The 27,667-nt window shown below is 43.9% G+C and overlaps 1 protein-coding gene across 1 annotated transcript in view; it reads left to right on the plus strand.

The window, feature by feature from the left end:
* The first annotated feature begins 1,048 nt into the window (after window positions 1-1,048).
* Window positions 1,049-27,667, plus strand: part of LOC144732341 (solute carrier family 12 member 4-like) — a 62,476-nt gene continuing 35,857 nt past the window's right edge. Inside the window, exons 1-6 of the mRNA XM_078613819.1 lie at window positions 1,049-1,537; window positions 3,416-3,638; window positions 21,475-21,566; window positions 23,455-23,586; window positions 25,146-25,292; window positions 26,887-26,941. Coding sequence (XP_078469945.1) covers window positions 3,440-3,638; window positions 21,475-21,566; window positions 23,455-23,586; window positions 25,146-25,292; window positions 26,887-26,941 — 625 coding nt within the window. The 5' untranslated portion in view covers window positions 1,049-1,537; window positions 3,416-3,439. The remainder of the gene's footprint in view (window positions 1,538-3,415; window positions 3,639-21,474; window positions 21,567-23,454; window positions 23,587-25,145; window positions 25,293-26,886; window positions 26,942-27,667) is intronic.

The following is a 27,667-nucleotide window of genomic DNA, read 5'->3' on the forward strand; positions in this document are numbered from 1 at the left end:
TTTATTTATTTGTATTTTCTATCCACGTGACTTTCCCGAAAGAACCAAGCATATTAATTCCTGCAGTCACGAAAGTTTTAAGTCAAAATCTATTATCAATGTCTATTATCCATGTCCATTAATTACCAATGTCTATTTGCAGATACGAGGAGCTTCGAAACATAGATTTGAATTCCAGTTGATACTGATTCATGCCGGTGCGTGATGCGAGTCACAAACCATCATCACGTCAATCATATAAGTACATCATAAATAAACAGTAGTACTTCATAGGGGCCGTCCATAAATGACATCACGCACCTAGGGGGGGGCGGATCAGACATTTGTGACGATGTGTGACGAGGGGGGGGGGTGAGAAATGTGACGTCACATAAAAATGCGCAACTTTAAATAGATCTAGACAACACGTTCTACTTAATTAAAAAATACTTTTTAATACATGTTTTCTCCTACAACATCAGAGTGCAGCGCCACATTAAATTTGAAGCATGTTTTATTTATAGGGGGTGGCAGAGCTTTGTGACGTCATATTTGAGGGGGGGGGGTCTGACTTTTTGTGACGCCGTGTGACGAAGGGGGGCGGTAAAAATCGTTCAAAATCGCGTGACGTCATTTATGGACGGCCCCACAGTGCACACCACAACAAAGACAAAGATCCCCCGTATAGCCTGTAACAGACTGTTGGGGCAAGACAGCCCCACGCCCGGCCGCCTTTGTCTCCCCAGTGACGATGTTTACACACTCGACCAGGTACTCATTTGAGGCTGAGTCGACCTAGGGGAGGCTCAGATAATCGCCACCGGTGTTGGTGGCGGTGAACGAGAATCGAACTCGGGTCACCGGGTTCGTTGCTACACTACCACTCCCCCGCGCGCATACACACACACAGACACACACGCAAACATACAGACACAAACACACACACACAGACATACACACACAGACACACAAAAACACACACACACTCATACACACAGACCAGTGAACACCACAACACACCAGTGCACACCACAACACACACACACACCAGTACACAACACACACACCAGTGCACACCACAACACACACACCAGTACACAACACACACACACACCAGTACACAACACACACACACATCAGTGAACAACACAACACACCAGTGCACACCACAACACACACACACCAGTGCACAACACAACACAAAAACGCACACACACACTCTTCCCTGCCACACAACACAACACACATTCCCAGCTGGCACTCTCCACGCCCCTCATCATCATCACCACCACCACAGCCAATGCCCCCCCCTCCTACTCCTCTTCCATTCTCAAGCTCACAGCCCATTCCCTCCTCACTCAACGCAGCTACGAGCCCAGCCAGCCATGCTCCGGCAACACTGAACATCGGGCGAGACTTGAACGCAGATCTCTCTCTCTCGCAATTTGCATGTCCACACCACATTGTGCGCACACACTCACACTCGGCATGTGTGTGCACAGCTAAATGACATCGGTTTTGTGCTGCTGTAGCGGCTGCTGCTTCTCATTCTGCCAAGGTGAGAGAGAGAGAGACAGAGAGAGAATTCTGTGTCGTGTGATTGGAATGTGAATTTGGGACCTTGCGGATGTGTTTGTGTGTATGCGTTTATGATTTCGGGATTTGGTGTTCCGAATTTAACCCACGTTTGCGTCACGTGTGCATGCACGTGTGTGTGTATATATGCATCGTGTCTACATATACAATGTTGAGTGTACATAGTGTATGTACTATACTATATCACACACGCTTGCAGTAAAATACTCATGCGTGCGTGTATCTGGGTATAATGTCTACATGACAATGTTGCACATAACCCGGTGAACGTAAGAGCACACACACACACGCTTCTATATATATCTTTAAGTGGAAGCTTCATTGTGTGATGTTATCAATTCGGTAAATACAGCACACACACACACACGACATGTACAGTACCACACAGTGTGGACAGCGACACGCGTTCTAGTACTGCACGTGCGGCCCAAAGTGTGTCAAAAATATTGTAAATGTGTATCTGTTTAAATCCCCTTCACTGCTCCGTGCATGTCTTTGTTTAAACGCTGTGTAACACACACACACATACACACAGTGTGTGTATCACACACATACACACACAATTGTGTATGTGCGTGACACACACATACACACACTGTGTGTATCACACACATACACACAAATTGTGATATACACACACACATACACACACAATCGTGTATGTGTGTGACACACACACATAGTGATATACACACACACATACACACAGTGTGTGTATCACACATACACACAATTGTGTATGCGCGTATCACATTCACACACAATTATATATGTGTGATACACACGCGTACACAATTGTGTATGTGACACACACACACGTACAATTTGTGATACATACACACATACACAACGGTGTATGTGTACACAATTGTGTATGTGTATCCCAAAACGCGGTCCATAATTGTAAACTCCCTTGCTGGTGTACAGTGACATCTATGTTTAAACTGCAGGCATGCCCACGTGTCATCGTGTGTGCTTCTGGTACACAACTGCATTCGGCGTTGTGCACAGAATGCACGCATGCAGCAAGCCTTACGTGTCCGTGCTTGTACACTAGAGTATGTCCATTGAGTGTGGACATCCAACAGTACCGTAATACGTTGCGGATCGCATAATTCAACACAGCGTAGTTACAATTCAAGGGGAATGTAAGCGCGCGCTATATTTGTCCGCGTATGTGCAAGTGTCTGCAAGAGCTGCTACGCATATTTAATTGTACCACAATATTCGCGTCATTGTATGCGTCTCTTTAACCGCCGCTTTGGATTAATGCGTTGCACAATAGACCTACTGTGCATGTGCATGCATAATTGCACTGTTATCGTCAGCACATATCTTAAATGCCCCTACGCATAATTGTGTTTCACACACTATTGCATATACGCGCGCACTACACAATACTGCGCGTACACATGCGCGCGTCTATACACACAGACGGTGTACCTTGTACACACACATGCGCGCGTGTGTAATTCCCTGCACGGATCGTCATGTGTTGTGTGCCATCACATCGCAGCCACAAAGACAAAGAACTGCATTGTAGATATTTGGGGGGGGGGGGCAAGTGCTGTTAGCGAGCAGCACCTACGAAGACCGACACGGCACACGAGGGCTTGTGGGGTACAGGCCAGCAAACCACGTCCCCGGCCGTCTTTGTTCTCTCCCAGGTACTCATTTGAGGCCGAGCTGACCTAGGGGAGGGGGATGAAATTCCCAGGACCGGTTCAAGGTGTTCGTCTCCCGGTGTTGTCCGTGAGCTGGAATCGAACTTGGTGTTCCGCCTGGTTCGCGGCGCGCTCTCACCCCCCCCCTCCTCTCTCCTGCGTCCCCTGCTCCACAGCCAAAGATCCACACGCAGAGCGGCATGGCGCAGTCGGTCCGATTCTCGGTGACTCCGGCCTGCACGGACGACGAGGAGAGAACGAGAGACGACGAAGGCGGCGATGACGACGGTGACTGCGGCGGTGGTGGCGGTGATGGTGGTGGTGGTGGACACTCGGGGTCTGCGGACAGAGGCGAGCGAGGCGACAGGCATCGGCGTCCAAGGACATCGGCCGGCGTGGGTCAGTGGCCCGCATGGACATCGTGGCAATCTGTTCACGCGACGGCGGTGTTCCCCGTGCGTGCGTTTGATTTGATTGCCGGACGCGCGTGGGTGTGTGTGTGCATGGTCAAGTCGGCCGCTCAGCAGCGGCAGCGAAACATCTAAGGTTGTCTTCGTGAAGCCTCTGCACGGTGCGGTGGTGGTGGGGTAAAGTGTGGGTACACCCAACTCTTTAAGAAGAAAAATACAAATCTGGCCGTTGTGGAAGAGTAGGCCAATTGACATGCTTAGGGGGGTTGTCTTTGAGTTTTCTCGAGTGTAGGTCCGTACACCAGCAGTGGCGTGTCCATGCAGATCGCAGGCGTGCACAGTTATTTATCTGTAGGTTTCTAAGTCTGTGGGTCTCTATGCGAGTCTAAGGATCTATAATGTAAGTGTGAAGATCGCTATGCGAGTCTAATGTTCTGTAATGTCAGTGTGAAGGTCTCTGCGAATCTAAGGATCTCTATTTCAATGTGAAGGCCTCTATGCGAGTCGTAGGATCTCTGTAAGTGTGAAAGTCTCTATGTGACTCTAAGGATCTCTGTAAGTGTGAAAGTCTCTACGTGAGTCTCGGATTCCTCTGTCAGTGTGAAGTTCTCCGTATAAGTCTGTGACTTCTCCATCTCAATTTGATCCGGGCAAAGTGGTATAGTTAAACAATCCCCATGACCAACAATGGATTGGGGAGGCCTTCATGCAGCAGTGACTTGACTCAAGGGCTTTAAATTATTCGTTATTTATACTGGTAGGAACCTCCTGGTTACACTAGCCCAAAGGGGATTATTGTGTCCGTCCGTCGTGCATCAAAAAATGGGAGGGGCTGGGTGGGGAGGGGCTGGGTGGGGAGGGTGGGGCTGGGTTGGGGGTGGGAGGGGTGGGGCTGGGTGGGGAGGGGCTGGTCACCCCGTGGTGCCCTTATAAAACTCAACGTTTAACCTACTCACGCCGGCTTGTGCCCGCCCTCACAGTCGGCCATATTTGCGGAATACATCACGCCGCCGTTGACCCTGGTCATTGACCGAGCAACCCAACGTTCCTACCAGCTCCCTCCGCAGGAATGTTTTTAACATTATTCACACATGCTGTGTCATATAGAATACATTTTTTTATATACATCTAGTAAAATAAATCCTTGATTATAAGCAGATGACAGTCAATTGAAACTTGACAGTGTAGTTCCAAAGGGAGACCTTGACCAAACCGAGAAGAAACTTAACTGCAAAAGATTATAGCAATTATAAATCACATCGAACACGATGACTGCGTGCACCCAAAATGTAATAATGCATCAATTCATCAGTATTGATTCTTACATTCTCAATACATGCATTGATTTTGAATGTGTGACGTATTTTTGTATCCATACATGTCGCATGGAATGGGTCCATCTACAGCCACTAGTGACCGCAATGTTGAAAAAAGTTAAGTCTTCCTTGAGTCGAATCATGGCAATTCATCGAATTACTGGAATGAACCGTTAAGTCTGAATTTTGAATCTGAAAACATGCTTTGCTCATCGCTGCTGTTAGCATCATCGCTGTTGAAATTGAATGTGAAGTGGTCAAGGTTCAATTCCACAGGGCTTCACTCAGACATTCATTGTAAATGCCATTATACGGCTACATTTAATAGTATTCAATATTCCTGCGTAATGCCCAATTGCAGATGTTCAAGAATAAGCATGTGTGCAGTCCTTTCATTAATGTGTACAGTCCTTTTATTAATCCACTGCTGGAAAGGGTTATATGCTGGATAAGGCTGTTTGGGGTCATAGTGATTATTTGACCATACTTTTTAACAATATACTTTTCGATTTAAAGCATTCGTGACTGCAGGGATTCATATTCTTGGTTCTTTCGGTAAAGTAACGTGACTTTACCGTAAGAACCAAGAATACAATATACTTTTCATATCTAACCACAAAAACCTTTATTACGAATAACATTGGTCGCGACAGCCTACGTGTACTTTAGTTTTATATATAAATTGTATAATCCCTTAAAAGTTGGAACATCTCATTTGCAAGGGTTTTCGGTGCTGGTTGGTGAATGCGGGGAGCGTAGAGGTTGGAGCGTATAAATACAGGACAACGATGGATCTTGTTGTACTGTTTTCTGCTGTCCATGACGTAGCCCCACAGCCTACAACACATGCTACGACATTGGTGTTTGCCCATCCAATTGCTCTCCAGTCTTACACCCCACTCAGCTTCTGAGATATCTTGAGAACAGGCATTGCAGGTGATTTGGTCTCAAGGCTCGTAAATATGTACAAATATATCCATACATTTACATGAATTATCCCAGTGTAAACACACTTATACGTCCTTGCATATGCAGGGTGATCCAAAAGAGTGTTAACACTTCCGATCATTTTCAACAATACCACACGACAGTTTTCAGTTTTTTAGTTTCAGATCACCTGGAGAAGATTCCATGAAAGCGTTGACAACGATGGCGAACAATTGGAGACTCTTTGACTTTTAACAAACATTTGTTATCATGTTTCAGTGTATTATGCGTTATTTTTTCCATTAAAAACGATAGTCCCATATAAGCGTTAACATTTTTTTTAAGCATGCATTTTTAAGTAATGTTTAGATTTTTTCACACATCCACCCAAGCACATGGTTTTGTCATTTATTTATCTCAGTGACTCATACGAGAGGTAATTATTTACCCAGGAAAGCCTCACTGGGTCTAAAGGTGCTTTCCCACAAGGATTCTGTCTTGGGGAGGTTGGCCAATTCCGTTAATGAGTGAGTGGCTTGTGGGAGGAAATTCAAGCACCCGGATAAAACCACACATAAGAAGGGGAGTAACACTCCAAGCTCAGCTTAGATATAAAATTAGCATTTAAAGCACATCTTTGGAAAATGAGAACCGAGCCAGGGTGACATTTTGATGAGATAGCAAAAAAACACATTGCGTTCCCTTAAGTACGGTATGAAAGAAAAATTCTGGAAATTGCCTGCCACCGTTACCACACTTTCACCCAACAATTGATGAATAGGAATATGTGAATGTGAAAAAAAGCTTTACCCTTTCTGGCATGAATACAGGTGTTAAGATGATAACCAATGATAATCAATGTATTGATACTAAAGCTATACTAAAGCTATAACTGCTTAACCCAAGCTGTTCATGCTGTTGGTTGTTTGCATTTTCCTTGTATTGCTTGTCTTTAGGTGGCCTTTGGCCTAGCACTGGTGAGACAACGCCATGAAAGAGTTTCTCTGGTGCAGGCCTATCGGTTTAAAGCACCGCATACATTATCGAAGCATATTTTTAGCATCTCTCTTTACCAAAATTATATTCGGTTAATGGAGACGATGCCTTGTCTATTTGGTGTTTGAATATCAAACAGCGTCGTGATTTTTATTATTTTATTTTTTATTAATTTTAATTTCATTTTTTACCTACGTGACTTTACCGAAAGAACTAAGAGTATGAATCCTTGCAGTCACGAAAGCTTCAAATCTAGAATATGAAACAACACATCTATATTACGCCACAATGGGAAATGCCTTTTTTTTATAATTGCATATCTTGACACTGCCCACAGGGTCCCAAAGTGAATAGGAAGATTCACATTTTTTCTAAGCCCCATTGTGTTCCAGTGGAACAACTAATACATTGAAATTCTTATTATCTGTAATCCTATTATCTGCTCTTCCTATTATAAGTGTGCTAGAATTGATGGATAGATGTGCTGTTATTGGCAAATTGATTCTTCATATATGTGCTTTCTCACGAATAATATAATTAATTTGGAAGTGACAAGAAATTCATCATTTTTTGCAATTATGTGCACTGCATGATTCCTATTTCACGAGCATCCGCGCACATTTATATTATTATTCCCGCTTGTCCATGGATATGAATCACCCCAACATAGTTTCCCATAATCGGTGTCTTTATTATCATAAAAGTGTGGCTAAAATGAATTCATTGTCGAAATTAATTAGGAGAATAGGATCCACCCCTAACACCCTCTACCCCCACATCAGGTCGCATGAGGCACAGTGGAATTTCCAACAATTACTTGACCCATAATATAGGTTTTTGGGTCAGATCGCGTTATATATAAATGTGTCATAACCCTCCACCACCCGACACAGCCAAAGCGTATCTATATATATAAAATCGCAAATCTGTCTGTCTGTGTGTGTGTCTGTCTGTCTGTGTGTCGCCGGACCATACGCAGTTTCATTGGACGAAATGTGAGGGATTTGCGAGACACGATTGGTCCGTTTGGTTTTCCTAGCGCTGCGATTGGCCCGTTCATCGAGGGCGTGGCGGAGTAGCGCAGTTGGTAGCGCCCTCGCTTCCCATGCCAAAGGTCGCAGGATCGATCCCCGCGTCCTTCACAGGCGAATATATTTTTAAATCCTTTATATTAAGTTCGCTGCCACGCATATAAAGAATTTATAGTGAAAAACTTTGTTTTTACGGGTTATACTTATTATTTATTACTGCAGAGCGGCCGAGGAGATCGTGGCTGGGGGGGGGGGGGGGCAGGGGTAGCAGCCCAACCCCAGCCTGCCAAGGTGACACTTTGGCCGGCTGGGTAATCTAGGCGAGGCCGGAGGCTCTGCACGGGACTAGGCCTCACCACGCCACTCTGACAGGTGAGTACTTTGTGCTATACAGTCCATAAATACTGCTATAGAGTCAGCATGTACTGCTGTAATCATAGCAGGTACCACCACAGTATGCACTGCTGCAGTGAAAGCAGGTACCACCACAGTCAGTACGCACTGCAGTTACATTATTAAGAGTAGTTTTGAAATATTTTTAAAACCCGGGCAACGCCGGGTACTTCCTGCTAGTTATTGAATAAATACAATCACAATTCCTTATAAGGGAAACAAATACCAATGAATAACAATTGAATGATTACCAATCTATATAATTACAATACCCCCTCCTCCTCTTTGCCTCGAATCACTGCACCAGATTGAATTTAATTAAATGATGACATCACCCTGATGCTGCTCTATTTAAGACCGGAAGCAACAGGAGAGCTTCACCATTCTTGCCCGATAAAGCTGATTGTAATTATCAGCGAAACGTCGAACTACTCAATTTTTTTTTTATGCTGTTGATTCTCTCTACAGCACACCGGTGGGCTAAATGAGTTAATTATTTTGTCCTTTGAAAAACGTGACACATTTTTTATGGTTTGGCCTTGTCGGGTGGTGGAGGGTTACGACACATTTATAAATAACGCGATCTGACCCAAACACCTATATTATGAATAATATTGGTCGCGAAAGCCTACGTGTTAATTACTTGACCCATTTCATTAAATGGAGACAAGGACAATGCCATATACAGGGTGTATGAAAACTATGGACACAATTTCAAAACAGTATATTTCATGATGGAAACATGTTACATTTACACGAAAAGTTACAAACGCTTTAATGAGTTATCAAGTTTTACTAACCATTTTATAAATGCTCTATGTGCCCTCCACCTGCTGTACGGACAACATCGAGACAATAGTTTAATTCGTCCCAAACGCCTCTCTTCTCACGTTTTCCTCTGAGGCGCGTGGTCGCCTGTGCTCTTCCCCTTACATAAACAGCCCGTTTCCTCAAATTGTCGGTACCAACGACGAATGCTCTTTGACGTTGGCGGATCAATGCTACAACGCCGTTAAAACGTCTTGCTGAACTGCAGAACGCAAAACGCCTTGTGTTGCGGGGTCGCCATCTTGAGAATGACTGAGGCTAGGGTCTGTTTGTTGCGTTGGGAGAGGCATCTAGCGGTGATCATTTGAAACTCTATGCCCCGCCCTCGCGATGCCCCGCCCTCTCTATGCCCCGCCCTCTCTATGCCCCGCCCTCGCGATGCCCCGCCCTCTCCATGCCCCGCCCTTTCAAGTGGTAAGAGTTTCATTCATGGGCGGTTCGTAGTTGCAGAGATATAGCAATTTCAAATCGGTCCATCATTTTGAAACACCCTGTATTTGTGCAAAATATGTAGAATACAAAGGGATCTTAATGACTTGATTGGGTGATAGATCTTTGTCCTGATCGATATGAATTTAAAACAAGGCCAAAATTGTCCAGATAAAATAATTGGGATCTTTTATGCGGAATGATTTAATTAGCTAAATATTAACTTAAAACAGACTACTGTAGTTATAAGTGGTGAGGTCTCCGGCTCATTGGTGTGGCATGTGCTTTCAGTTATGGGATAAAACTACAAAGTTTAACGGCCATGAGTAATAGGCACCACACGAAATTGAAGTGCTCTGTTATTATACATGTTATATAACTCGGAGGTGTTGATAACACAATTTAGCACGTAATGTTTCCGTGTCTTAATGCTTTGAAATTACATTACAGTACCGTACTTAGCCTTGCAGACATTTACAATTGATGTTAATGGTGATATACAGTATTTTCTTTCAAGATTTAGGAAATGTCTTCCTAATTTTGCACTTAACTAAAGATATTTGCAAGCCATTCATAACAGGGTTAAGAGTAGATTGAGCAGTAGTACAGTGGTCAGCGCAATTCTTTGTAAATCCAGTTTTTTGCCTGAGTTTGTTTTCCAGCGACGGCTAACAGCGGCGAGTTGATCTCTGAACCGATCACTTTCACCAACCCACACTGACCATGGTGGTGAAGTAAAGGTACAGCCCCCGCATTTGCTTGCTCACCCCACCGCTGGCAGATGGGCCTCCCCTACAGGGAGTTCTATAGGACATTTGGCCTACTTTTCCATGATGGCCTAACATCTTGGAAGAGGTGGGAGTATCCACACTTTTCCCAATCGCATGCCACTTGCTGATCGACTAACTGTATCTATGTATGTTTTATGTATGCATGTTGTATGTATGTTGAACTTCTTTAGCACGGTACGTAGCAAACCGCGCTAATCGGAGGTCTGCTACTTGGTGGATAGAGCTGGAGGGAGTTATGAGACTTTCCATTTGCTCCACCTTCTACGCCGGGAGATGGAACCTGCAATATTTGGATTGCATGTCCAGTGTGCTAACCATGACACCATGGCAACACCCCAACCCACGCTGACTAGTGTGAAGTATGGTTAAAAAAAAAACATTACTGACACACCATAGGGATGCCTTGACAAAAGGTTGTAAAAAAAATACATAGTTTTAAGAATGAAGAATAGGCCTTTTATTACTCATAAATTCCGAACCCTTGCGTTATCTATAAACAATGCTTACTGACCACTAATTCCCATCCAGTAGCAACTGCAGTCCTTGCTCTAAAAACACAACGCTAATCTTAACACTCGTCCCAACTCGACGGATAGCAAATGTTGCTTTTCTTGATATGTAAATGCTCACTGATGTGCACATTTCTACCGAAGCCTCCTTGTCAAAATGTGATTGATGATGTGTGTCCATTGGGGTGGCTGGGCACAGAAAAGGCCCGAGTTTGATGCGTTTTGCCGTTCAATTAAATTGGACATCACATAATTGAGCAACGCTTCACTTCGCCATCTGCTCAGGTCCCGTGGTCACGTGCGCGCACGCGCGCGTGTGTGTGCGCGCGCGTGTGTGTGCGCGCGTGTGTGTGTGCGTGTGCCATTAACGCTTTCCATGCCAGATGGGGGAGGATAAGCAATTCTGAGCTCTTTAAAAGTGCCACGCTTACAGGACCCATCGTCTTGGTTACAGTGCAGGCGCATGGTGAGATGGGCCGTGCAGTCAATCGCACGGGAGAATTTGCCGCCACGTGGGAGGGCTTTGTCGACCAATCACATTTGCCTTTAAATAAAATAGTGCATGTGGTTCTATGTGCTGAGATTCCTGGAAAAGTCTATTTGATTAAATGGAGACATGACCATTTGTGTGCAAAAGCTGTGCCAAAGAGTTCAAGGGACTTGGACGTTCATCGGTCAAGAGATGCTAATGTGACATACTTTAAACACGACAATGCATGTATTTACATTTTGTCAATCCGCTGCTGGATGAGGGCCCATCCCACAACACACACTGAAGACCCAATTTTAAAAAAAAACAACGTTTCACCTACACCACCTTCACTTCGACCTTGATTTTAAAAAAACCCGAGCTGCTATCCAATGTGGGAGGTTGTCCCTTACCATTCCACAGCTTCAGCTTCTCACCGCACGTCTTTAAAGGTGCAACATAAAACCCATGCTACAACAGTAAGGATGCAATGAATCGACCACGACTAACCCACCAGATTGATTAGTCGCGAATCACAGCTGTAGTTTCATTCAACCATACATTTCTTGTTTTCCTTATTTTTACCATATTTTTAATTTCGTGCTCTTTAGTTTGTAGAATCCTCGCTCCATTAGCCTGAACTTAACCATTGCCAGTTCTGCAGTAGACTCAAGATGGAAATGTTCCTTACAGCCAATGAAGCATAACCATCGTGACTTTGTGATAACCTGTGTGCCATAAGAATTGCACAAATACCACGTGTACTTATTTATTCATTACTTTTCAACATCATTTGTAATGTAGTTTGAATAATTCATAAACGGGGTGGAGTGGCGCTCCAGTGGTTCGCGCACTGCGTTATGAACCTGGCAAATCTGAGTTCGATGCTCAACCACGGCTAACACGAGTGGAGAGTGGTTTCTGAACTGATCTATAGTGACCAGCGTGGTGAAGTATGTTCATACAACCCCAACCACCAACATGGTGAACCCATGTCCTTCATCCATCTGATCGGTTCATAAATGGCTATAATTTATAATATTTAATTCTTACATTCTCTGTCTAGTTAAATTTATTCAATAAGCAGTTATTTATTTCTCAACCATAAAACAATACAACATTTGGGCGTCTCAGGCAGTGGGCCTGAAATTACGTTGTTTTTTTTAGTAATCCATCATCGTTTTTTGACAAAGAGTTGTCAACTACATTCGTAACGTTTCACGCAGAAATCGCAAATAATTGATCGTTGAATTTAAAGCTATCGTAAATGCAGGGATTCATATTATTGGTTCTTTCGGTAAAGTACATTGTGGCCGAAACGTCGTGAGAATGAAATTATTTTTATTATTGTATCATTACCCTTCTATGTGACTTTACAGAAAGAACCAAGAAAATAAGTGATCGTTGCACGCACGATCCGATGCGTACGCATCGTGAGAGCAAATTTTTTTTTAAGTGTATCGTTGCGTTGTTAACATGCCTAGGAACAGCTACCCAAGGTTAGCATCCACAATGCTCCAATGACGTTCCAACACACACACGCATGCATCTTAGATCCCAGTTTGACAGACGCTTTTCTACAGCTTTCACTGCTGGGTGTTGTGCTCGTTTCTGCACGGCTTGGACCGACTGACCTACATTCGTATATTAGTCACGATGAGATACGGTTTGCCTGATGTGCAGATGTGCTGGTCTAAGTCTCAGCCTTCTCAGCCTCATGACCTAAATAGGCAGATGATAAGTTTTAGCCATGTAACGATGGTCCAATTCATCGTTTGGCCTTCGTGCGTCGAATCAGTGCGAGTCAGAATCAATTATTTCTATTTTTGTCTCGTCACATGGAAGCGACATGCTCATGTTACGTTTAAGATCACGGAGTAAGTGACAGTCTATTAACGGGGGACGAAAATAAAGACAATACAAACGCGGTGGTAACAACAATGTTCCCGGCATGCGGAGCGAAACGTCGGACATCATGCTAATACAACACACGGCACAACCCGAAAACACTTCACAGAACCACGGTGTACAACGTCGAAAACCTATGTACCATAGCAGTGCGGTAAATACGAAACAAAACGTTTCATATTCTTAATTTCAATCGTGGATTCGAATTGTGGCGTTTCATTGCAGCAGCGATGTTTTGGAGAGTGATAATTTATTGCGTGCAAAACAAGAACAGTCTGAGCCGTGGCCCTGTGGCAGGTGATCCCGAATCGAACAACTCACGGTGGTGGGTGTCTAGGTTCAGTTCTTAACGACAGCGGCTGAAACCTGGATGAAGGTTCCTCCATCATGGGACCTCCTTTGCCAGTACCAAGATATACTAATAGGGTTTTTCCCCTTTTTTCTGGCAACAAAACTGACACCTTTTGCAATGAATCATGCTTACATTAACCACAATACTTGCAGTCAAATGCAAACAAAAAACAATACTCTGATAATTTATGCATTGTCTTTGAAACTGATTGGTCCACACCAGAGACAGCTTTCTTTAGAGCCTAGTCTCATATGGTGTTCGAACACCATATGAGACTAGACTGCAAGTATTGTGGTTAATGTAAGCATGATTCCTTGCAAAAGGTGTCAGTTTTGTTGCCAGAAAAAAGGGGGAAAAACCCTATTAGTAAGGTTCCTCCATTCACCATTCCCCTCGGCCCTCCCGGCTGGTGACTGTCACACACAGCGAGCGAGTCGATTCTTGTGGCAGAATGACGCGCGTCTACAGCGCATTTACTTCCCCCACGTGAAAAATAAGTCGACCAAACGGGCCCTTGACAATCGAGCCGAGATGGAGAGACCTGCAATCTACACTGGCAGTCGTGTAATGTTCACGCTGCGCAGTACTGTTCATGCCATCGACTGCAGCAAGACCGTGGGAGCGTTATGCCCTCTATGTTAGCCCTTAATGTATCTCTAAGTAACGAACTGACCCAGAGTGGGGTACGTGACCGATGGCCATCAAGACCCGGGGGTCAATTACAGTTGCATCCGTTTCATTATGAATGAATTGCAATGGCGACATAGCTGTAATAACCTCAGAGAACAATGCTGCAGTGACTGTCATACATGATCAGAATCAGAATATGTGTTTATACTGGAGGAATCCGATGAGCTATAAAGCTCTTTCTCACAGAACACTTCGTTTTGTACACTCTGGTTAAAACTCCAACGGCGTTGGCTTGCAAATGAACATGGCAGTGTGTGCGTGCGTGTGCGAACCCGCCACCGCGCTTCACCGTGTTTGACGCTAAGTAATTCTCACCATCCCCATGCGGTGCCTGAGTAGCTGCCCCCCCCCATTCCCCTACCCCCCCCCCCCAGTGCATGGCAGAAGTCTGATACGATATATAAAAATGCGTTTTGAAAATAGGTGCAAATAACATATATACGCATTGGCGGCGACAACCTCGCCGCTGCGTCTAGGTCGAATTGGCCCTGACGTGCAATCTCGTTGCAGACATTCTGTGAAAAGGTTTTTTTGCCGTAAACAATTTTCACAGCGGCCACAAAGCGAGGGTGTGCGGAAATGTGCATTTGTGATCGTTATTATAATGTTAAATTATTGAGCTGGCAATTACTCCTGGATTATATAATCCGTCCGTTTCTCTGTCTATTTGTTTAGACCATCCGCTCATTCACGTCCTCTTAAATTGTTTCCTTTATTAAAATGTTGCAGCTCTTTGCTTTTTAGCCGATGCACTGCTGGACGAAGATGGCTTTCCCACGCCGTGTCAGCCGAAGGAATTGCTTTCGCGACTGCAGGAATTAATATTCTTTGGGTCTTTCGGTAAAGTCAGGTAGATAGGTTCAACGAAAATAACAAAAAACTACGACGTTTCGATCGCAACACAAGCGGTCGTCATCAGGAAAAGGGGGGTTAGCCTCTAAAGGCAAACTGTTTATAAAGGTTTAAAGATGGGCGTAGCCCAAGTGTGTCAGCAGCATGGGCGGGGCAGCTGATGTTAATGTAGGGGAAAACAACGACATTGGCAGTGGGTCTCCACCAATCAAAGGGCCGCTAGGCAAACATTGCACCTCGCTCCACACACCCACACCGCTGGCAGTGCAGGTTGCTGCTAGAGATGATGGTGGTAGTGGGTAATGATGGTGCTGGTGGTGGGCTTCCACTAATTAATGGGCTACCAGGTCTAAAATGTAAACATTACAGCCAGTTATGACTTAAACGGGTTGATAACGTCCTTCCAGTGATTGCTGAGTTTGTACCCATCTTCTCGGTTGAAATTGTGTCTATGTCTGTATATATGGATGGCTTGAGCTTTTTCAATTAAATAAGAGAGATGACATAGTCATCCTCTCAGCCGACAAGGGCATTGCCACAGTCATCTTGGACAAAACCACGAGGTGCAATGTTTGCCTGGCGGCCCTTTGATTGGTGGAGACCCACTGCCAATGTCGTTGTTTTCCCCCTACATTAACATCAGCTGCCCCGCCCATGCTGCTGACACACTTGGGCTACGCCCATCTTTAAACCTTTATACACGGTTTGCCTTTAGAGGCTAACCACCCTTTTACGAATGACGACCGCTTCTATTGCGATCGAAACGTTGTCGTTTTTGGTTATTTTCTTTGAACCTATCGACGTGACTTTACCGAAAGACCCGAATAATATGCTTGACCATACTTCGTCACGTTGGTTGGGGATGAGGTTGGAGGGGCGGCTCCCAGGACTGCTTCAGATTTCACTCGCCACCGATGTCAGTCACGCGTGGGAATGGAACAAATGTCACCAGTTTCTGAGCACAGTATAAAGACAAAGACACCCCGTGTAGCCTTTACAGACTGTAGGGGCAAGTGCTGTTAGCGAGTAGCACCTATGAAGGCCGGCACGGCACACGAGGGGGTGGGTGGCCAGCACCACGCCCGACCGCCTTTGTCTCCCGAGTGGCGATGTTTACACACCGTACCAGGTACTCATATGAGGCTGAGTCGACTTAGGGGAGGCCCAGGACCGGTTCAGATAATCGTCACCGGTGTTGGGCCATGAGAAAAAATTGAACTTGGGTTTCTGGGCTCGTAGCGCAGTACACTACCCACTGCACCACCGTTAATATTTGATGGTATTTTATTTAAATTCCTCTTATCAGTGCTGCGAATCTAATCAACTAAATTTCTTTTTCGATTTAAAGCTTTCGTGACCGCAGGGATTCATCTTCTTCTTGGTTCTTTCCGAAAGAACCAAGAATAACTGAATTTCTATTTCGTTATCCGTCAGAGAGCAATGGCAGACACATTGGTGTTTGTAAATAATTCTAGTTTTTATTTTTATCCAGGCAGCATGTGCAGACAAAGGGCTCCAGCGGCGTGCATGCATCTATAATTAGTGCCATGCCTTTTTGTTGTTGTTCTTGCTATTATTTTCAACACCACTATTTATTTTCTCCCGCCGGAGTGACATGCCTGGGAGATAAGTGGGCTTTGATTCTTGCCAGTGTTCTCGTCGATACTGCCACCGTGAACCGTGAAATTGGAATCCCCCGCAGAGCACATATATCAAAGGTGATTCATCTCTTTAATACCATCCACTGTACAACAGCGGAGTGTGTAAGTGCCGCTGCCTTAACCTCCCCCCCGCAAATCAGACGAGTGATTACGAACAGCCGAATGGGCAGTCGGGACAGCCCGACATGGGCTTCGTTAAATTTCTGTCTGAAGCTGTATAATGCGCACTCGTAATGCACGTTGATTACCATATAAATAACACAACCGGCAATGGATTCCCATAGTCATATATATGCATTATTTAATCCCCCCCCCCCACTTCGCGAAAGAAAAGCACACAAGTGACGTCATCACATCTACTCCTCGATTTAAAGAACGAAACAGGAGGATTTCTCCACAAATCTGGCTTGTTGCCTGTTGAAGCTAGTTGTAATTACAGGCGAAACGTCGTACTCAGATTCTACATGTTGTGACTTTGCTCTGTACTAGTAAGGAATTGGCACGTTCTGTTTACGTGGCAAACCTTACTAATTGGCTGTGTCGGGTGGTGGAGGGTTTAACGACACATTTACAGTACATATTTACGCTATCTAACCCAAAAAAAACCTCTTATGGATGATATTGATTGCGATAGGCTCCTCCGTGTTAAACGAACTCGTACAGTGCTCTCTCAAACACAGTTTGGTCACGTCTGGTTTTAGGGGTAAAATTAAAAATCACATTTGTTGGATCATTGGAGAAAACAAAATCTGCGGAATTGCAGCTTGAAATTGTTTTTATCGTCTACTTTATTTTCAATCCGTTTGCATTTTTCAGACAACTATATTTCCTCACTGGCACCTGAGGAGGCCGTTATCCAGCAGTGTATTGAAACTTTTTTTCTTCAATAAACAATGAAATATGATATGCTATATTTCTTATTACTACAGTATATTGCTTATTCTGATTATGACGATAAAATTAAATGCCGCAACTGCTATTAGTATATATTGCTCTCTGCTCATTTGTCTAATCGATTTTATCTCGAGCACTGACTATTACTAGCCTATCCATCTGTCTGTATCTACTTACCTATCACTTCATTTACATATCCATCCAGCCATCTCGTACAACATATATTTGCCCTGTAAGTATCTGGGGTGATGAAGTAGTGTAGTGGTTATCGCGCTGTTCTATTGACCCGGCCACCCGAGTTCAATTCCTGGCCACGATTAGTCATGTTGTCTGTAATGTTCTTACCCGCCCCTACTAACATATGTGAAAAAGAGCTTAATAGCTCATCGGATTCTTCCAGTATAAATACATGTTCTGATTCTGACACTGATCAGCGTGGTGAAGTATGGTAAAAAAAGAAAATAGAAACCTTAATTAGTTGCTGATATGGTGTGGGGTGCCATTCATCCACTTGTAGATTGGGAATGACGGGAATAATTGATTGATTACTTAATTAATTAAATGTACTGTTTATGCTTGAAAATTCTTTACGTGTTTTTTTTACCTTCTCATTAATGAGAAAGCCTTGGACACACAGCCGAGGGCACGCATCTCCACGATAAGAACCTCACTCACCATGGAGGTTTTGCGCAGCCAATATGATACTGAATTTATATTTTGGTTTGGTCACCAAATGTGTGTCGTGAAGCCCCCTCCACCACCCGACGCAGCCAAACAGCTTAAATAGTCCGGTTATTATTTTGTGCTTCATCGGTGCTCACTTATTTTTATTAACTCGTCCTCAAACCAGTGTCGTCTCGCCTTCGCTTCGCAAGAAAGAGACTTCGATCGGTAATAATGCAGGGGTGGGGAAAGGTAAATGCACAGGATAAGATGCTCACTTTTGACAGATGGCTAGGTTAATCATAGGGCAGCCAGCTGCTCTGGGTAGGATTACTGTCGAACAAGCATCATGCCTTTTAAGGGTTGACATAAATCACATAATCTATATTCTCAGGTTTTTTCGGTAAAGTCACGTAGGTAAAACATTAAAAGTAATGAAAGTAAAATAAAACAAAACAAAAATAAAAATAAAATTCACGACGTTTCGGAGGCAACACAAGTCTCCGTCATCAGGTGGGACCGTCACAGCCAGATTAGCTGCATCAAGTGAATTTTATTTTTATTTTTGTTTTGTTTTATTTTACTTTCATTACTTTTAATGTTTTACCTACGTGACTTTACCGAAAAAACCTGAGAATATGAATCATTGCAGTCACGAAAGCTTCAAATCTAGAATCACATAATCTAGTTCAGGTGTCATGAAAAGCGTCTTTGTAATAATCCTAATAATAATAATCATCTGTATGTCTCCAAACTGTCGTTCACTTTGGCTAGATTGCTATGTATGTGTGTAGAACTTCTTTTGCATTGTGCGTGTCCAACCGTGCTAATCGGAGGTGCGTTTCAGTATTCAGTTTCTCTGTTTTCAGCCTGTCAGCTTTCAATGTGTTTACGTATTTCATTAGACTATCTTTAATCTGGCTTTCCATCTGTATTTATGTTTGGTTATGTTTCTATCTCTGTCTTCAACTGATCTGTTGGCAATCTTGATACATATTGAGTGAAATGTGTTTGCAATCTGTCTGTCTCCATTGGCCCATATTCAGTCTCTCTATTGAGTCTCTAATCTGTCTCTCTGTCTTTTGTCAATCTCTCTTCTTTGTATCCCTCTGTCCATCTTCGTCGTCTCTCTGCCTGGCTGACGTGAAATCTTTCCTTCAAGCATTTGAATCCATCTAGTTATTTATGTGCTTCGTATGTCCGCCCATCTATTTCGCTTTGTCCATTGGTAGCCTTTTGCTGTAAGGGACAAATGTCGCAGTGCACCCTGTAACTCCAGTAAACTCTTGTTAATTCGACACATATGGGGCTCTGGCCTTGCCAAATGATCCCAATATTCCGAATTATGTACAATGGAACTCCCCAGTGCCTCTCGCCCCAATAGAAGAAAAAAAAAATCCAAATTCGTTTTCCAAACTCTTCATGCACCATACGCATTGTTTTCAGTTTTTTTCAGTTTCAATTATTTGGAATAATCCTGTGAGCCATTCGGCTCTTGATTCGGGTGCAACTGCAACAAACAATAAAATTACAAGATACATTTAAAATTTACTGTACGCAAATTGAAACATCCCCTACAAAAACAATAAAATCTTCCAGAAAAGCACCATTTGTTTATGCTGCGTACAAAAATAAAGAAATAAAATATCCAAAACCTTGGATTTGTCTCGCAGACCAAGGGATTTATCCTCCAGTCCCTTTCTATTACTTCTTGATGTAGGTGTGGACGACATTTCTGCGAGGGTTGGCTTGCTCAGAGTGCATCCACAAGGTGAAGTCAAAAGCGATAGGTTTGCACTAAAGCTCACCACATGCCACTTGACCGAGTTGTTGTTTTGGTCGTGGCGTGTGGCATCGCACCACGTGTATGCAGAAATCGGATCATTCGATACGGCAATTTGGCTCATAGCGAATTACTAATACTGGACTCTTTGGTTTTTTCGGTAAAGTCAAGTAGGTAGAAAAATAAAATAAAAAATAATATATCACGACGTTTCGATCGCAACACAAGCGGTCATCCTCGTACGGAAAAAATCATCCAGCAGTGGAACTGCTGAACGAGGAAGAACACAGCGAGCGAGCGGTTACAACAAGAGGTTATATATGTGGCGAAGGGCAAGCAGGCGGGGGGTCTGAGCTGGAAAGGAATTCCTTCCCCGCACGCAAGCACGTATATATGCCGAAAGCGCAGCCGTGCCGAAATATCCCCAATTACGAATGATAAAATACTGAAATAACGAGGTTTTAGTGTTATAGTTTTAGTGAACTCTGCCAGTGGGATTACGGGTGGTGGGTTTTAGAATATCCCCTTGGCACTGCAGTGTTAGGAGCTTTAGGGTTCATCCTTTCAGGATGAAATGTGAACGGACTTGTCTTATTAGACTCCACCACAGAGTGGAGGGCAATCTCAGGGTAAACTCACCCTGCAGGTGGTGTCAACAACAACAACAACAATGGACGTGACAATGTGTGGAGTGCTTGCAGAACTTTACTGCAGGTGTCACTTGTGAGTGGAGAGTAGTGTGGGCGGGTAGGGAAATACAACGACCATCTGGCAAGCCAGACCATCAATGGGGCCTCGATTTTAATAGGGAATCAATAGGTCGCCCAGAAGTCAGAGTGCTGAGTTGACACTGCTGAGATCCTGGGTTCGGATCACACAATCAGCCGCCTATGATTCAACTGTGGGTTATCAAGTGCAGTGAGTTGATGGTCTCACATGATGCACAATCAATAACTGCACAATAATAAAAAAAACATCGCTTCAAATTTGATTATTCTGCTCTTAATCTGCCAAAATTTCAGCTCTATGAATTGAACATATCGATTTGACTATTGTTCGCTCAGTGGCAGGGCAAGTGGAAAAGTGGTGCCCACTACTGTGCAGACCAGAGGTCACTCACTTCAAGCCATCTCAGCGGTGGCTCTGCGATATCCGCTTATGTGGGCCGTTTCTTAACGCAGAGGGTTGCGCTGTTCTCCAAGAGATCGTTGTCCAATGACGTGACGCTGATGGCGCAATTGGCTTTAAATCGGGGGGGGGGGGGGAAGACCAAGACAAGAGTTCAGAAACCACGTCAAACATCATCACGCCGACCGTGTTCCCACGCCGGCAGGTGACGGCAACCACAAGGAGGACTACCCTTTCCTGCACGCGGGGGACGACGAGCTGGGGGAGGGATGCGACAAAAACTTGGCGCTCTTCGAGGTGAGTGCAGCAGTAGTCGCTGTGCCGTCCATTGGCCGCCTCCAGTGTTCCTCCAAGCGTCCTGATCCATCGACCCCAGCCGGCTCTGCTGGACCGGCACGGTCGTCATCATCGTCGCCGTCGAGCGCGATGATCCGCGAGCACCAGGGTGGGCGTGCTCGTCCCGTTGGAGAGAGAGAGAGAGAGCCCACGTTCAGATTGAGCAGCATTGTGAATGCGGCTTTCATGAATGGCTCTGCTATGTACAAACATCTTCTTGGTTCTTTCGGTAAAGTCACGTAGAAGGGAAATAATAAAATAAAATAAATAAAACATAATAAAATAATATTATGTTTTATTTTTATTAATATTTTATTATTATTATAATAATAAAAATAAAACATATAATTTTATTATGTTTTATTATTATTATTTTATTATTTCCCTTCTACGTGACTTTACCGAAAGAACCAAGAAGATGAATCCCTGCAGTCACGAAAGCTTTAAATCGAAATATATACAAACACTCATACTCTTTAGTTCTTTCGGTAAAGTAACGTAGTTAGAAATAAATCACGACCTTTCGATCGCAACACAAGCAATCGTCATCAGGTAGGAAACCACCTGATGATGATTGATTGCGTGACTTTACCGAAATAACCAAAGAGTATGGATTCCTGCAGTCACGAAAGCTTCAAATCAAGATTGATACAAACACACATTAGGTATTCCTCTTTTGATTTATTATGAGCCACAAGAATCTTCATTGGTCAATAAATCTATGGATCATTATTACACCATTAATGAAAGGTTCTGTATAAATTCAGCAAAGAAACGCTGAATGTCAAGAGTTTTTTTCGGGACGATAATTCGGATATTTTCCCACTTACTGCCTATTCTAACTAATAATAATTTACATCCCACTACCCTCACTGTTCTGGTCTATATTCTTGGTTCTTTCGGTAAAGTCATGTAAAAGGGAAACAATAAAATGATCAAAATATAAAACAATATATTTTTATTATTTTATTGTTTCCCTTCTACGTGACTTTACCGAAAGAACCAAGAATATGAATCCCTGCAGTCACGAAAGCTTTAAGTTAAAATTTGTTCTGGTCTATTTTATATTGCCGCCACATGCAGACGTATAATGCCACCTGATTAATAAGTTTAAAAAATTGGTGAGGCCAGGCAATGATCTCGCAAACTTTTTATCTTTAACAACCCTTCATCACCTGGCGCATCCAAACAAATTAAATTGTCACGTGGTGTACAAGCATTTAACACGCCAGTTACGATAGTTTTTGTTCACCCACTGGAAAGTTGACGAACAATTCCCACAACCATTTTTTGCAATGCAGTACTGTACAATGTTGCATGTGAAACTTTGTCAAACATCATGAGGAGGAGATCCAGGAAGTCATTAAATGAATTATGAATCATTATATGCTATGAAAACCTACATATCAAATGAAGCCAGTATCCACATGGGTGCCTTTTAAACAAATAACCGGGCACTGCATGGTCAATCAGCCCCTTTCCCACTTTCTCCCTTTACCCTCCCTCCCTCCCTCTCTCCCTCCCTCCCTCCCTCTTTTTTAACCTTAAAAAGTTTATTTACCATTCAGCATGTGAAAACAAGACATTACAGTTTTTACAACTGCAACATTAAAACGATGCAATGTAAAAACTAAGTGCACAATTGGACAGGCAGCATACCGTGTACAGCATACACACTATCATTGTTTAAGCGCAGAAAATAATCGACCCATTAAATATAAATTCAAATGGATTCGTGACATTTATGTGGAATGGGACTGAGTTCAGGGTGCATTATTCACCTTTAATTACACGACACCACAGTTTACTGGTTTAAGTAATCCCTCCCTCCATCCCCGTGCGTCTGTAGGAGGAGATGGACACACGGCCGATGGTTTCGTCCCTGCTCAACCGCCTGGCCAACTACACCAACCTCCCCCAGGGGGCACGGGAACATGAGGATGCGGAGAGTATGGAGGGGGCGCGGAAAGCTCCTCCCAAGGTAAACAACTAAAACTAAAAAAACTATTCATATTCTTAGGTTTTTTCGGTAAAAAAAATAAAAATTAATAAAAGTAAAATAAAAATTAAATAAAAAATAACGACGTTTCGGAGGCAACACAAGCTTCCGTCTTCAGGTGGAACCGTCACAGCACGATAGCTGTATCAAGTAAATGAGAGATTACAAGAGATACCACTCCGTATATATAATGGTTGAGGGGGGGGGGGCCAGGAACGGCACACTTTTTATTATTATGGTAAGGTGCGGCTTGACACTACGGCTAGTCTACATAACAAAGGACTGAGCCTGAGAGGGGGGGGGGGTGCCAGAGTTGTTCAAAGTGCAACTAGATTTAAAAAACTATTTTCATTTTTACCAGGTAAGGCCACCACTGAGCTACTGTACGTAGCTGGATTTTTTTCAGAAGCAACCTGGCAACATATGATAGCTCAACGAAGTTTATTTCTCATCGTGTGGAAATGTAAGGCAGCCAAATACGAGAAGCACAATGTTGATTCTAAATATAGGGGGGAAAAACTGGGGAAAAAATCCACGCGACCACAGGGAGAGACATGCAAGCTCTAAATATACAGGCGAAAAGGTTGGGATCGAATCTACGACATCCTTTATACCATGCCAGGCAATTAACATCTTGCCAGCGTGGCCATGACTGCACGACTTCCCCGACATTGACAGGGGATACACAGTGCCCCCCAGGAGGAGTGCTTATTCATCACGCTACTACAATCAAATGGACGTAGATTTCATTCTCACTACTGGAATGTACCCAAACTAAAGTGTGCAGAAACGAATTTAAGATGATTGGTGTTTTGTGCAGCCTTTGGTGGCCGGGCTGAAACCATTATGGTTTAGTCACGTGCTGCTGCCTGGATTGGAACCCACGATTCAGCAGACCTCTGAGCCACCCAGCCACCTCTGGCTGTGATTTGATTTAAGAATCAATCCTCTTTCTTTTACATTGGGGTGAATGTAGCAGCCTCTAGTGGCTGAAGGGGGCATTTGAACCCATTACACACTATATATTGATCAAAACATATTTAATATTGCACGTCATTCGACGCATGCATCGGGACCTTAGAGAATCAATATTAAATAACGAATCGATGCATCCTCAAACCCCGAACACCCTCTCTGTCTTCGTTCTGTCTCTCTATCTCTTTGTGTCTTACAATCTATTTCCATCTCTCAAATCTTTCTCTCTTTTCTCTCTCTCTCCACCCTGCTGCCGCACCCATCTCTTTCATCTCTCCTTCCCTATCTCTCTCCACTCCTTTCCGCCACCATCGCTCCTTCCTTCCCTCTCTCATTGTGCCCCCTCCCTCCACCTCTTTTTTTACGATCAGTGGAAACAAGAAGATGCTCGCTGTATTCCGCACTTTGCTTCGTTCATCATTTCGTAAAAAAAATTTTTAAATAATAACTTTGCTTTATGTAAACCCCCACCTCTCGCTCACTCTCTCTCTCTCGCTCGCTCACTCTCTCGCTCACTCTCTCGCTCACCCACCTCTCTTGCCTTGGACATGTGCCCCCCGGTTTAGGCCCCCAGGATGGGCACCTTCATGGGCGTCTACCTGCCCTGCCTGCAGAACATCTTCGGAGTCATCCTCTTCCTGCGCCTCACCTGGGTGGTGGGCACGGCCGGCGTGCTGGAGGCGTTCTGCATCGTCTTCGTCTGCTGCTGCTGCGTACGTAGAGCCCCTTTCTTCGCCCAAGGCATCCGAGCAACCCTGATGTAGAGCGGCACCTCAAGGCACACTGCATGGGCGGCACAGTATTCATGTGAAGTGATGATTTTAATGAACGTAATTAATTCACGTAAACCAGGCCTATGAAGCTCTCCATACCCATCCTCTCTGCGTCTTTCCTCTCTCATCTCACAACATCTCTATTATTTTATACGTTTCTCATCAACTGCATACCGACTTTCAAAGCAACATTTTTTTAAAGAAATTTTTACAAATTTCATTAAGGGCTATTAATGATTGCGTTTCTGTGCTTTTAGTTTGCCCCAATTATAAACCAATAATCGTTCTGGACCAGTGATCGGGCACAATGCCTGTCAAGTCTGGTGCCCTTTGATGTTTCATTCTAAGTGAGACCTTAAATCTGTGGCTCTTTAGTGAGGAATGTTAATTACGAGCGGTGTTTACAAGCAGAGTGAATTTGCATATCCAGCAGCTGAACAATAGTGTCAGTATTCTTGTCGAGTGTGCATATTGTAACGTGATTTGGCATAGCTGGAGTTGTTTTTAAAGACATCTCTGTTGATGCCACCAGACATCGCCATCACTTCTTTTTGGTAATTGGGAAACATTCAGTAACACCAGTACTTAATGTCGAAAGCTTTCAGGGCATCGCAAGTGCAATCTCCCGCTACGTGTTTGTAAATCTTTCTTTCTGCTCTACACTGTAAAGAAGGAGGGACATACAGCCCCTCGGCCACCCACTGCTTGATGATGAACATTGGCCCATTTTGTATTTTTTCTCTTGTAAGGAAGTATTAATGATGAAATGTGGGGAGTCATTTATTTGTCCTTGTGAGCTCCATTCAGTTTAAATCCATTCCCCTGTCAAGGCAATACGATGGGCTTGGGCAATGACAATCATTGTTAATGGTTGGCCATCATTTTTTATTCTGCAAAATAATTCCCAAATATGGGCAAGGAGGATGGCAACTTCCAATCAGATCACAGACAGAGGTCACGTGACTGCCCAAGGTTGTGAACGCTGCAGACCAATTATTTTTCAAGCTCTGTTTTCATTTTTCTATTCTTAGGTTTTTTCGGTAAAGTCACGTAGGTAAAACATCAAAATTAATGAAAATAAAAAATCACGACGTTTCGGAGGCAACACAAGTCTCCGTCATCAGGTGGGACCGTCACAGCCAGATTAGCTGCATCAAGTGAGGCAATGATTCAAGATGTAATCCCTTAAAAGCGAGTTGAGGGGGGAGGAGAGGGAGGGGGGAGCTCATCAGAATATGGTAGCCAATGAATGGAACGTATCGGGAGGGAGGGGGGGCGGGGCCAAAAGGGTTTTCATTGGCCACAGAAAATTGCAACACTGTTTGACTGCCTTCCCAAGTTTGCCATCGTCGCACACAGCGATTGCGTTGCCAGTGACAATTGGCCAGCAATGATTGCCGTAAAATTGCCCGAATGTATATTGGCCTTGAGCTAAAATATCTTCTGTGGAAGCCTCAGTGTCCTTACGTTGTAGGGCCACCGTCTGTGTTGAAGTGTCTGACGCTGAGCTTGTTAATTCATCCTCCCTGCACAGACCATGCTGACTGCGATATCAATGAGCGCCATCGCCACAAATGGTGTCGTCCCGGGTGAGTCTGGGTATTGGGGTCAAAAGGGGCGCCACGGTGGAGAGATGTTGACTACCTTGCCTGGTATCCAGGAGGTTGTGGCTTCTCCGAATCCTCGATGTTTTCCCCTCCACATTTATAATGAACATCACGCATTTAGAGTATTTGCCTGCTGTGAATGTCCACGTGATGAGGCACTTCGTTGAGCTGTCATTTGTGGCCAGCTCGTTTCTTAAAAAAAGCTTCAGAACTCGGAGAGCCTTACCTGGTAAAATTAAAATAGTTTAGTTTTTTTGTTGAGTTTTTAAAGGTCAGAGTCATCGCAGAGGAATACGAACACACACGACTGCACACATGAGAGTGTGCAAGTGTCGATAATAGTATCAATGATTCTAGTTCTTTATCCGGTGATGATGTTTGGAATGAATGGCTAATTTGTGATTGAGTAATTGTGCGCCGAGAATATTTGGCCTGAAACCCCCCTGGAAATGAGATATGAAGCTCAAGGTGTCTATCTTGCTTGAATTAATGTTGATAAAGATCATGCTTGGAGCAAACCCATGAACACCCATGTAAATGTGGGACCATAACTCCATTGTGGGTGATGATGATGCTGCCGATGATGATGCTGGACAACATTAAAGATTGGCCACTGATGCTGTCAGGGTCTCCCATAGGTAGACCTTGCCGATCGTATATTGGTTTACGTCACCATGTCAACTCGAGCACTGGGAGACAAAATGTGCT

Source organism: Lampetra planeri, chromosome 42 (genome assembly GCF_965212315.1).
Source record: "Lampetra planeri chromosome 42, kcLamPlan1.2.h2, whole genome shotgun sequence".
NCBI lineage: Eukaryota > Metazoa > Chordata > Hyperoartia > Petromyzontiformes > Petromyzontidae > Lampetra > Lampetra planeri.